Source organism: Carassius carassius, chromosome 45 (genome assembly GCF_963082965.1).
Source record: "Carassius carassius chromosome 45, fCarCar2.1, whole genome shotgun sequence".
In the NCBI taxonomy this organism is placed as follows: Eukaryota; Metazoa; Chordata; class Actinopteri; order Cypriniformes; family Cyprinidae; genus Carassius; species Carassius carassius.
The window spans coordinates 22,584,582-22,596,738 of record NC_081799.1 but is presented as its reverse complement, the minus strand read 5'-3'; the positions used below and the strand labels follow the sequence as shown (position 1 = coordinate 22,596,738).

General features: G+C 37.1%; 1 protein-coding gene across 4 annotated transcripts; it reads right to left on the bottom strand.

Moving 5' to 3' along the window:
• Positions 1–698: 698 nt before the first annotated feature.
• On the bottom strand, positions 699–11,584 carry LOC132127845 (metal transporter CNNM3-like). Of its 4 annotated transcripts, XM_059540013.1 has the most exons (10): positions 9,920–11,584; positions 8,865–9,008; positions 8,624–8,782; positions 6,812–6,981; positions 5,750–5,846; positions 5,042–5,172; positions 2,265–2,391; positions 1,940–2,004; positions 1,670–1,688; positions 699–1,062 (listed from the first exon to the last, which is right to left on the bottom strand). In XM_059540013.1, exons 1-8 carry the CDS (start codon positions 11,301–11,303, stop codon positions 1,955–1,957), a joined length of 2,262 nt encoding a protein of 753 aa, XP_059395996.1. In that variant the 5' UTR covers positions 11,304–11,584; the 3' UTR covers positions 699–1,062; positions 1,670–1,688; positions 1,940–1,954. The 4 variants fall into 4 exon arrangements, with proteins under 4 accessions (XP_059395996.1, XP_059395997.1, XP_059395999.1 ...); XM_059540014.1 differs by lacking the exon at positions 1,670–1,688; XM_059540016.1 differs by lacking the exon at positions 1,940–2,004.
• Between the last annotated feature and the right edge of the window lie 573 nt (positions 11,585–12,157).

Genomic DNA, 12,157 nt, shown 5'->3' with positions numbered 1-12,157 from the left:
CACACACTGCAACATTCCAAATGCCCCTTTTGGAATCTTTATTAAATATAAAAGAACCTTTCGGTGAACAGTTCTTAAAAAAAAAAAAAAGCGCACTCTTAAAAATAAAGAATCTTTATTGATATTAATGGTTCTGTGAAGAACCTTTAAAATCCATGGAACCTTTTCATTCCATTGAAAGGTTCTTTATATTTTTCAAACGTTCTTTACACACATTCACACACACACAAAATACTTATTTTAAGAACTGCTCACTGAAAGGTTCTTAGAGGAACCCAAAAGTGCTTCTTCTATGGCAGGGCTGCCCAATCTACCTTCAGTTCAGCTCCAACCCAAACATTTGAATATTCTAGAACCTTTTCTAGAAAAGAACTGTTTGTAAAATGGAAAGATTCCATTGATGTTAACGGTTCTTTATAGAACCATAGATGCTAATATAGAACATTTATTTTTAATAGTGTACTTCCCCAAGAGTCTAAAATCTTATTTGTGTTCAGATTTGATAGCACTTAAGCCGTGGAGAATAACATTTGAGTGCTTCAGTGAAGCTGATACAGAGGGACACTGACAGCTGCAGTCACTATTAATTGGAAAAGACAAGATTATGTGTTTGGAGTGGCATGAGGGTGACAGTAGGGTACAGTAGGGCTGGACGATTCAGGGCTGTAATACTGCTTGTGTGTTAGGACAGGGGGGGGTAAGATCTTGGCACAACATTTAATTTAGTAGCACATGCATACAACTTAAGGAAATAAGTGAAGTCAAACAGAGTGCTGAGGAAGTGACATCACAGGGAACAGCTGAATAAGCAGAACAGAGCGAACAGATCCCGTCTGACCAGAAAGACACGTCTTGAACATCACGTCTCTTGTTTTCCTCAACAGTCCTCCATCTGGCTCAATCGCTGCATTCCAGGAGTAAAAGATTCAAGACGACAAAAACAAATGAGTTGTCAAAATAACATCCTTGTGAGTTCTGCAGGAAGGCTAGATAGAGGTCAAAACGCTCCTCTCTGGCTGTGAAGCCCCTCGTCTGGCCTGGATTCCTGGCTTTTGCTCGCACCTGCAGAGCCCGGGAAATCAGAATGAAACCATCTGTCAAAAACACTGAAACATCGTTCTCTGGTGACATATTCTCACATCATTCTGTGGACAGTGTTCAAAATGACCAGAAATACATTACAATTCAAGTTGAGGATTGAGACACATCTTCTCAGAATTATGATGATATCATCAGAATTGTTAGTTTATTAAGTTATTAACCGGTAGAAATGTGGTAAAAATTCATGTAAAGTTCACACATACATATAGCCTGTATTATCAGTATGTACATATTTTTCTTTATAAGATTCTCATCCATTTTATTGTATTTTTATGAATGGCACAACAAATACAAATACGATGTATACATATTTTATAATTTAAATATGTATATAATGCTTTTTTTTTCTTTTTTTTTGCAGTAATGAGCATGACAAGATAATGTGCATAATATTATTTCTTATTTATGTCTTTTGACTTTGGGTGAATTATGACCTGGACATGGTCTTATATTGGTTTTGTGAGATTCACCCATTTACTATTTGAATGTAAAAATAATAATTATTAACCTAACATTTGTGATAATAAGCAGTTTGGTAGAGTAAAGGGAAGTTCATAAGAAGACCTACCTGGACATTTAAATCCTGTCTGAGAGTTTAATGCGGAGGAGCCAACAGACAGCATTAATATAAGCAAAACGGTGTCAATAAAAAAAATGCAAGGATAAAACACTGACTTAAGCTGATATCAGTGATGCATTCAAATGTAACCATTTTGCGTATCATTTGACATGCGCTGATGTATCATACCAACCACCTGGTGGCGCTCTGTGAGGCATCGATGCACTGCTGGGTTACATGTTTCAAACGTAAGGTACCATGCTTATCACTTGCATTTACCTCATGCAAAGCACACTAACAGAAGTTTTCAATTGTGTCAAAGAATGAAAAGTGGAGCTGAAAGTCTAATGGAGATAAAAAGAGGGAGAAAATGGAGGGAAGGAGAGAAAAAGACAAAGAAAGAGAACACAGTCTTAGTTCAGCAGAAGAGAGCGATGAAGTTTCATAGACATTCCCGGTCGACCTGTTCTTGCATGTTTAGACTCCACAACATTCCAACGCTAGCAAATTACACAGAAACGCAAAATCAAAGGCACAGAGTCGCACCTAATGTATTGTTATGTATTCGGTGTCATGCATCTGTGCCGGTGTTCGTGCATCGTACCTTGAGTAGTGTTTTTCTCATTTAGGAGTTTGGTTTGACTGTTGGGCAGGATCTTGATTTCAGGCGGCTCAGGGCTCTGGGCCACCCGCGACGCCATCAAAGCATTAAGGTACTGCAGACGGGTCACCTGTGGGACACGCGCCCATTTTAACAGCAGAAAACACAAAGCTGACCTTCTGAAGGTCACACAAGTACATTACTCATGTGAGACAAACAAACTCAATGATTTAAAAAAAAAAAATTCAATAAGTTCCAAAATAAAGATGCATCACAACAATAAAAAAAACCTTTAAAAATTGGCGCAAAAATGTTGGAGAGACCAAAAGATACAACACTGTGCACTTCAATTCTTCCTTGAGGGAAATGAAGTTCAATCGCAAAAAACAAACAAAAAAAACAGTACAATATGAAGTTGTTCACTTTGATTGATCATTGCTCATTATCTACAGTCGTGGCCAAAAGTTTTGAGAATTTCATAAATATTAGTTTTCAAAAAGTTTGCTGCTAAACTGCTTTTAGATCTTTGTTTCAGTTGTTTCTGTGATGTACTGAAATATAATTACAAGCACTTCATACGTTTCAAAGGCTTTTATCGACAATTACATGACATTTATGCAAAGAGTCAGTATTTGCAGTGTTGGCCCTTCTCTTTCAGGACCTCTGCAATTCGACTGGGCATGCTCTCAATCAACTTCTGGGCCAAATCCTGACTGATAGCAACCCATTCTTTCATAATCACTTCTTGGAGTTTGTCAGAATTAGTGGGTTTTTGTTTGTCCACCCGCCTCTTGAGGATTGACCACAAGTTCTCAATGGGATTAAGATCTGGGGAGTTTCCAGGCCATGGACCCAAAATTTCAACATTCTGGTCCCCGAGCCACTTAGTTATCACTTTTGCCTTATGGCACGGTGCTCCATCGTGCTGGAAAATGCATTGTTCTTCACCAAACTGTTGTTGGATTGTTGGAAGAAGTTGCTGTTGGAGGGTGTTTTGGTACCATTCTTTATTCATGGCTGTGTTTTTGGGCAGAATTGTGAGTGAGCCCACTCCCTTGGATGAGAAGCAACATGAATGGTGCCAGGATGCTTTACTGTTGGCATGACACAGGACTGATGGTAGCGCTCACCTTTTCTTCTCCGGACAAGCCTTTTTCCAGATGCCCCAAACAATCGGAAAGGGGCTTCATCGGAGAATATGACTTTGCCCCAGTCCTCAGCAGTCCATTCACTATACTTTCTGCAGAAGATCAATCTGTCCCTGATGTTTTTTTGGAGAGAAGTGGCTTCTTTGCTGCCCTTCTTGACACCAGGCCATCTTCCAAAAGTCTTGGCCTCACTGTGCTTGCAGATGCGCTCACACCTGCCTGCTGCCATTCCTGAGCAAGCTCTGCACTGGTGGCACTCCGATCCCGCAGCTGAATCCTCTTTAGGAGACGATCCTGGCGCTTGCTGGACTTTCTTGGACGCCCTGAAGCCTTCTTTACAAGAATTGAACCTCTTTCCTTGAAGTTCTTGATGATCCTATAAATTGTTGATTTAGGTGCAATCTTAGTAGCCACAATATCCTTGCCTGTGAAGCCATTTTTATGCAACGCAATTATGGCTGCACGCGTTTCTTTGCGGGGCCCCAATGGTTAACAATGAAAGAACAATGATTTCAAGCATCAGCCTCCTTTTAACATGTCAAGTCTGCCATTCTAACCCAATCAGCCTGACATAATGATCTCCAGCCTTGTGCTCGTCAACATTCTCACCTGAGTTAACAAGACGATTACTGAAATGATCTCAGCAGGTCCTTTAATGACAGCAATGAAATGCAGTAGAAAGGTTTTTTTGGGATTAAGTTCATTTTCATGGCAAAGAAGGACTATGCAATTCATCTGATCACTCTTCATAACATTCTGGAGTATATGCAAATTGCTATTATAAAAACTTAAGCAGCAACTTTTCCAATTTCCAATATTTATTTAATTCTCAAAACTTTTGGCCACTACTGTATTATAAATAGGAAATAAATACGATTTGTTAAAAATCTATTTCTATATTTTTCAGTACTTCAAATATAATTGTAAATTTTAAGATAACTACAAAATGACAACAACAGCAATGTATAACATATGTAATACATATAGCAGCAATAATAACAAAATGATCAATGTTTAAATATTAAATACATTTTAAATATATTTTTTAAATGTTAAAATAATAATAATAATAATAATAATAATAATACACAAAATATTTAAATATACATATTAAATATATTTATAAACGTTAAAATAAAAAAATAATTGTTATAAGGATGAAAAAATTATTATAAATGTTATAATAATAATAATACAAATATATAAAAATATTTTAAATGTTAAAATTATAAAACAAATTAATGTTAAAATAATAATAATATTTAATGTATCTTTAAATGTTATAAAATGTGTATGTATATATATATATATATATATATATATATATATATATATATATATATATATATATATATATATATATATATATAGCAAACAAAAAGAGAAACAATCACTGACTGAAATTTGAATTTGACCTCAGCTGAAAAATAAAGTTGTTTCATTTATGGAGCAGATCAAAATGTACATGGAAAAAAAATTCATTGAGGAATCATGCACAAAAAGACCAGAATCCGAGTCAATTCTGATTCAACAACAATGATCCATGATCAAATATGAATGCATACATATTAAAAAAGTCATGGCAAAAAGTGTGGGGAATAACAAGAAAAGCAGAGGTTGTTCTGCGCTCACCTTGATGAACTGCAGGTCAGTAAGGGCTCGGACTGTGTAGTCGGGACAGTAGCTGGACGGGCTGGTGGCGTCTCCCAGCTCAAAGGGGTCTCTGGTGGACTGATGCTGCGTGGACACCGGAGACTGATGGACTAAACACACAAACAATCATCACAGTCAATATACCAGAACACGGACTGCAATCATTCACAGCAATAACACTCTGATCTCAATCAGGCCTTGCGCAATAAAACAACAAGTGATAAATCTTATCTCTTCCTCAGATGTTTATCTAAATCAACCGCTACCGTGTAAAATGATCCACTAAGAGATACTGTGTCATTTGTTTGGATTGTGTGTTTGTTTTTTTGCGGAGGGTAGCTCCGCCCACAGCGAAATCTCATTGGTCTAAAATTACAATCCACTGAACTGTATAGTAACGATCAAAAATGTTCTAACTGGATGCAAACTTATCACTTCCTGCAGCATTTTAATCTCTGTGAGGACAGAAAAACTGGGAAGTTTGCAGCATGTGTGGTCAGCTGGACATAAACATCTTAACAACAGCCCCGTATAGTCCTTATGCTCTCAAAACACAAGGCAGTTCACAAGCAGAACTCACAGGAATGTCTTAGACGAATGACAACATTCACGAGTCGGCTGTGAGTAAAATGACTGATTTGGATTGGATCTGGGATTATCATAAAATCAGATATCGCCGGGACAAACCTGAAGAGGGAGCAGTGAGCGCCGAAACGCCGTAGTATGTGAACGCACCATTCTCAAACTTCAAACCCTCTTTCCCGATCTCCACCTCCACACGCCCCTAAACACACACACACACACACACACACACACACGATTGAAACATCACAAAAACATCCAAGAAATACACATTTAAAATATACATTTAAATGTAAAATATAGATTGACATTTTATAAATATATATATATATATATATACACGCACACAGATATTTATGAAATAATCAATTTTAGAAATATTTTAAATAGATTTTTAATTCTTAAAAAATAGTTATTATTAAATTAGCAATGTTAAGACATCCAATACTGAAATATATTTAAAATATTTTAAATGGTCATATTTATATTAATACATTATTAATAAATAGTACGAGTACTACTGGCATCATATTAAAAAAAAAAACAACAACTAACAAATAATTATCAATGTTTAAATATTTATGTTTTAAATATAATTTGAACTGTCACAATTATAATAAAATAGTTATTATTAATTTAGCAATATAAATTATAATATTGAAATATATTTTAATAACATTTTATTATTATTATATTGTATCATTATTATATTTAAATAATAAATAATAATACTACCACCAGTACGGCTACTAATACTTCTCATGTCAAAATGATCAAAACACTACTAACAAATAACTATCAATGTTTAAATATCTTTATATTTTAAAATAACTGTAATTGTTGCAATAATAATAATTATTAATTGTATGAACTATTACTTGTTTAAATAATATTTATTAAATTAAATTTAACCAATGCTAAATTATCAAATACAGAACTATATTTGAAACGTTTTAAATATCAATAGTTCAATAATGAAGAAACTTATACTACGACTACTATCATATTTATCAAAACACTATTCAAACATTCTGATAGATTAATAATAACAAACAATTCATTTAGTTGTTATTATTATTAAGTGGTCAATGTTATTACTACAACTGATAATAATAATATCAACTTCAGATACAGTGTACAGTATTTCTCTACAGTGTTGACGTGCACCTGCAGCAGCAGAATGAAGTAATCAACCGGATGGTTTCGTGTGTACAGGTAGTGGTCAGGACTGAGCCGGACCGCGGGGTCAAACTTCACTTCTTGGTTGACGCTGGGGTGCCGCAGCAGATGAAACAGGACTCTCTCTGACACACGCTGCGGGCCGAAGTGTTCAACCTCTGAAACAGAGGAGTATGAAATCACATTAACCAGCACATAACAAGCACGAATCGTCCTGCCGCTGACCCGAGAGACGGGAACGTCCTTTAAAAGTTGAGGCTTGTTCAGACAAACTTCTCGAACTCTTTATACTCGTCAAGTGAACAGACATACACTGCTGTTTAGGGTCATGTTTGGAACAAGTCTCTGATGCTCTCCGAAGCTGCATTTATTTGATCAAAAATACTGTAACATTAGTGCAATTTAAAATAGTTGTTATATTTTAAAATGTAATTTAATCTTGTGGTCAAAGCTTACTCCAGTGTCGCATGATCCTCCAGAAATATGACCCTGGAGCACAAAACCAGTCTTAAGTCGCCGGGGTATATTTTTAGCAATAGCTAAAATACAAACACTGTTTGGGTCAAAATGATCGATTTTTCTTTTATGCCAAAAATCATTAGGATTTTAAGTAAAGATCATGTTCCATGAAGATATTTCACCTACCGTACATATATCTAAACTTAATATTTGAATCGTAATATGCATTGCTAAGATTCAGTCGGACAACTTTAAAGGTGATTTTCTCAGTGTTTAGATTTTTTTGCACCTTCAGATTCCAGATTTTCAAATAGTTGCATCTCAGCCAAATATTGTCAGATCCTAATAAACCAAACATTAATTGAAAGCTTCTTTATTCTGTATGTATCTCAGACTCTTAAGACTGGTGTTGTGGTACAGGGTCACAAATCATTCTAATATGCTGATTTGCGATGCTGAAAACAGTTGTGCTGCTTAATATGTTTTTGTGGAAACTGATACTTTTTTTTTTTCAGAATTCTTTTGCAACATCATAAATGCCTTTTTATCCTAGTTGAATAAAAATATTGAATGGAAAAAAATAAAACTTTTGTACCGACCCCAAACATTTGAATGGTAGTGTATCCTGTATAGAAACATAAAAACTGATGATCATCTGAATAACTGTATATAAATATGACAAGCTGGTTAAACAGTCCTAATTTATGATAATGAGATACTGTTTTGTGATTATTATTATTGTTAATAAATGCTTTTTTGTAATATTGGTGTCTTTTATTATATAACAACGAAGCCATGCACATGAAATGCAGACAAAAAATAGAATAATCATGGTAACAAATAAATAATTTGTTCTATAATTATAGTAAAGTGTGGCCATGGTGAACTAATTTGTTCACTTGTTTTATTTTAAATTATAATGTGCCCTGACGAAAAACACAACGAGGGAAGGAATTCTTCATTTCTGGCCATGACAAATCTATCACGTCATGTACAAGGTTCCATATGTTTCATATGTTTAATCAAACTATTTTTAATTACATTTTACCCTTGAGAAGAATAAGCAACTCAAGACTGAGTACTAGTGATTTTAACATGGTTACAAGTGTTTTAGCATCCAGAAATAGATGGTTCCTTCAGACCAGTGCATTTGCAACGATTATCAATGCTGCTTTTTGTTGTTCATAAATACTGAATAGGGATTGTAAAAAATCATTTTAAAGAAAGCAATTAAGAGAAAAACGATTGATTTTTCCAAGGCTGTGGGAACCTCTAGCCCTTAACCCATACTGTAAATCACAGCCTCTTGCAGCTCATTGTTTCACATTAAAGCAGGCAGACCTCGGGACAGGAATCGATGGGTGGCCAGCAACAGCTGAGGAGAGGTGCGGATCTTGGGTTCGCCCTCTGGAGGTTTGAAGATGGAGAACTCGTCGTGAACGCTGCGTGGCTCCAGGGGAATCTCCACCGGGGCCATTGGACGCTTCACCTTCATGTCCACTGAGGAATGAGACAAAACTCATTAGAATTCAGTTCAAATGAGAGAAGCACAACTCAAGAAGCACATCCTGCAGCTGCTCACTGTAGCCATCAGACTCGTCCAAGATCTCAGATTTGATGATCTCCTCGATGACGTCCTCCAGCGTGACCAGACCCAGAACCTCGTAGAACGGATCTCCTTCGCCCTCATTATTCACCTTCTGAACGATGGCCAGGTGGGAGTTTCCTATGAAGACAGAGAGAGAACATGTGCTTTAGAAGAAGAAGCTTTGTAAGAACCTTGTTTGAATCAAAAGTACATTCTAAAATTCATAAAAAGAAAAAAAATACAGTGACTAAACAATCAGAATCATATGCAATGATAAACACTGTTTTAGATGTATTACAACAAAAATATAAACAATTTGGAAAAAGTATCAATTATTGAAGTATAAATAAAATAAAATAAAAAATATATAAATACAATAAAATAAAAAATGTTTGTTAAAAATAAAATCTCAAATATTTATACGCACTTAATAGCAATAATTGGTCAAATATTTGGTTGTGCATTGATAACTAGTTTGAAGGCGTCTGCTTAAATATTAATAACACACTAACAAATTAATAATAATGATAATAATTATTATTGCTAAACATTTTAGGATTTTAATATAATGTAAAATGCTATTATTTTGAAAAAAAGGAGTGAAAAAAAACCTAATAATTATATAATTCAGTATTAGTCTCATCAGGAAAACAATAATTATTCTGACAATAATAACAATAGTAATAGTAGTAATACTAAATTATAAAATTCTAAATGTTTAAATATCGAAAGATGTTTCTATTACTTTCATGTTTTAAATTGTAAAATAATAATAATAATAATAATAATATAAAATAGTTGAAATAAAAGCCCAAATATTATATGAATTAAATTTCCTAAACTGGATCTTTTTAGTATTATCAAGTAATGAAAACACTTCTAACACAGATTAATAGTACAGATGAATAATACTAATATAACAGCCCAAATATTACATGCATTCAATATTGGCCTAGTCAGGTCAGTAGGAATAACTGCAGATAATTGGTAAAATATCGGTTTAACATTGATACACATCATTTTTAGGCATCTGTTTAGGATTGGCATGCCTTTTTTGAATTCCTCCAGCATTGCATCCAGTTTGGTGTCATTAAAAACATAATGCAGAGGATGGTTGTAGAACTTGGTGATGGTGGTCATGGGAGTGCGGTCCTCCGGGTCAACCAGCGCCAGGTCTTTGACGTACAGGATTTCGATGATATTGGACCTCTCCTCTTCATACACCGGGACGCGAGTGTAACCGCTCTGCATGATCTCAGACATGGTGTTGAAGTCCAGCACGGCCGTGGAGGGCAGCATGAAGCAGTCTTTGAGCGGCGTCAGGATGTCCTCCACGGTTTTGGTCCTGAGAGCGCCTTTACTAAACTCCACCTTGACGAACTCATTATACGGATCATTCACACTAGTCCGAATCATTTCCATGGTTTTCTCACGGATGCCGACAGTGCTCACGTCCCGGTGCAGTATCAAGTCCAGCAGGAGGCCGAGAGGACAAGAAAGCGGACACGTCAGGATGAGACAGATCTGGGCCAGCCATATCAAACCCGGAGCCATCTGGAACCCATAACCCGAACATACAATATGAGGAACCAGCTCAGCCAGAAGGAATATGAGGAAGCCACTAGTGAACACTGCAGGCACGATGGACCCCAAGAGACGGTACAACAAGACGCCAAGCCCCGAGTGACCCAAAGCACAAATGAACAAGAGCGAACAAACTAGAACGTTTCCTCTCCTCCGGATGGGCTTGAGGCGCTTGGCCGCCTGCTTTTCATCCTCCGAACCGCAGCTGTGCAGAACATACAGCTCCAGAGGGTCCAGCCACAGCAAACTCAGATTCACACATCTGACCACAATGCAAACCAAAACCAGAAGCACAACCACCAAAATCAGACCCCATAATGGAATGGAATCTGATGGCACAGCCGGGTTCTTAATAACCAACTTGTCCGACCCGAAAGACCCCCATGTCTGGCCCTTTAAGACGCAGAAATGATGGAGCACAGGCTCTGCATCTTTATTCTCCGGTTTGGATGCTGCAGCTTCGGTTTGGACTTCTATAATCCCGCTGTTTTCGTCATCCGACGGGAACGCTCTCCGTAACCGGAACGCAGAGGAGTTGCGGAGTTCCTCCAGCCTGCACGGGTCAACCGAACCGCCTCCATCCGCGGCGAACGCGATCCACGGCCAGGTCTCATTGGACAGGTAGGACCCAAACAATCTGAGCTTGAAGGTGGTCCCGTGCGGAGCTACGATGACCCGTTCGCGCATGAACACCCGCTCGGTAACGTCCTCCAGGCGCAGTCCGTAAACCTGCGGCTCTTGAAGGCTGCAGGTTCCGAGCCCGCAGAGGAACGATATGATCAACGGGAGACGCAGCTCCGCCAAGCTGACCACCATATTGGAACAGGGCAGCCTGGCTTTATGAATCATGTGACGCTGATGTTGTTGTGCTACGCTACCCTCCTACTTTTTCAGTTGTTTTCATATAAAACGATGAAGGAAACTGCTTCGGTCCGGCCGCCATGTTGGCTCCAAGACTCTTGAGAAACATGCACGGACTTGCTCCCCGACTCTGGAGCCACAATGAACGCAGTTTCTTTCTTTCTTTTTTTTGCACTGCCGCTACGTCGTGTCCATAATGGACCAATGACAGAAGAGCAAATCATCGCTTGACCAATCGGAGAACGGACTGGCTTGGCAAACCACGCCCACAAGGACACTGAAGCGTGAAGACCATCAACGTGTGTGAGATTAGCATCTTCTCAAGGCTCTTTGGAAAACAAACGGTTTTATCTGATTAAAAGCATGTTTTTTTTAAACATTCACAGCCTTTATACTAATCTAGCGTTTTGGTTAACAGAGTGAGAGTTAAAAACTAACCGTAATGTTTTACACCCTGCAAAAGTTTTACCTAAAGTTTGCAATTGGAATAAAAGCAGTATCACAGACTGAGCCAAAGAGGTGTTTTAATGGAGAAATATTTAGATTTAGCATTTACATCATCAGAACTCGACATAAATACAAAATATTCTACACAGATTGCTTTAAATACGACCGTGTTCCTGGGAAGTACAGTACATATGCCTATGCGTTTGCATTTCCCTTTGAAGAAAGCAACTGTAGAGAAAACGAAAAACAGTTTGTTTTTGATGTTTTAAAAAGTAAATATGACAAAAATAACTAACCCCGCTTACAAACGAATCATAGAATCATTTTTTCTGTATTTCACATGGCTTTCTAATGGAAGACCGTGTGTTTTCACTCTTTATAGTGAACCCAGAACA

Excerpts from the sequence above, each read along its gene's own strand:
- LOC132127845 (XM_059540012.1), bottom strand. The coding sequence starts at position 11,303 with ATGATTCATAAAGCCAGGCTGCCCTGTTCCAATATGGTGGTCAGCTTG. Across the intron at positions 8,783-8,864 it reads GGACGAGTCTGATGGCTACA|TGGACATGAAGGTGAAGCGT; the intron begins GTGAGCAGCTGC and ends CTCATTCCTCAG. Across the intron at positions 1,063-2,264 it reads TGAGAAAAACACTACTCAAG|GTGCGAGCAAAAGCCAGGAA; the intron begins GTACGATGCACG and ends CGGGCTCTGCAG.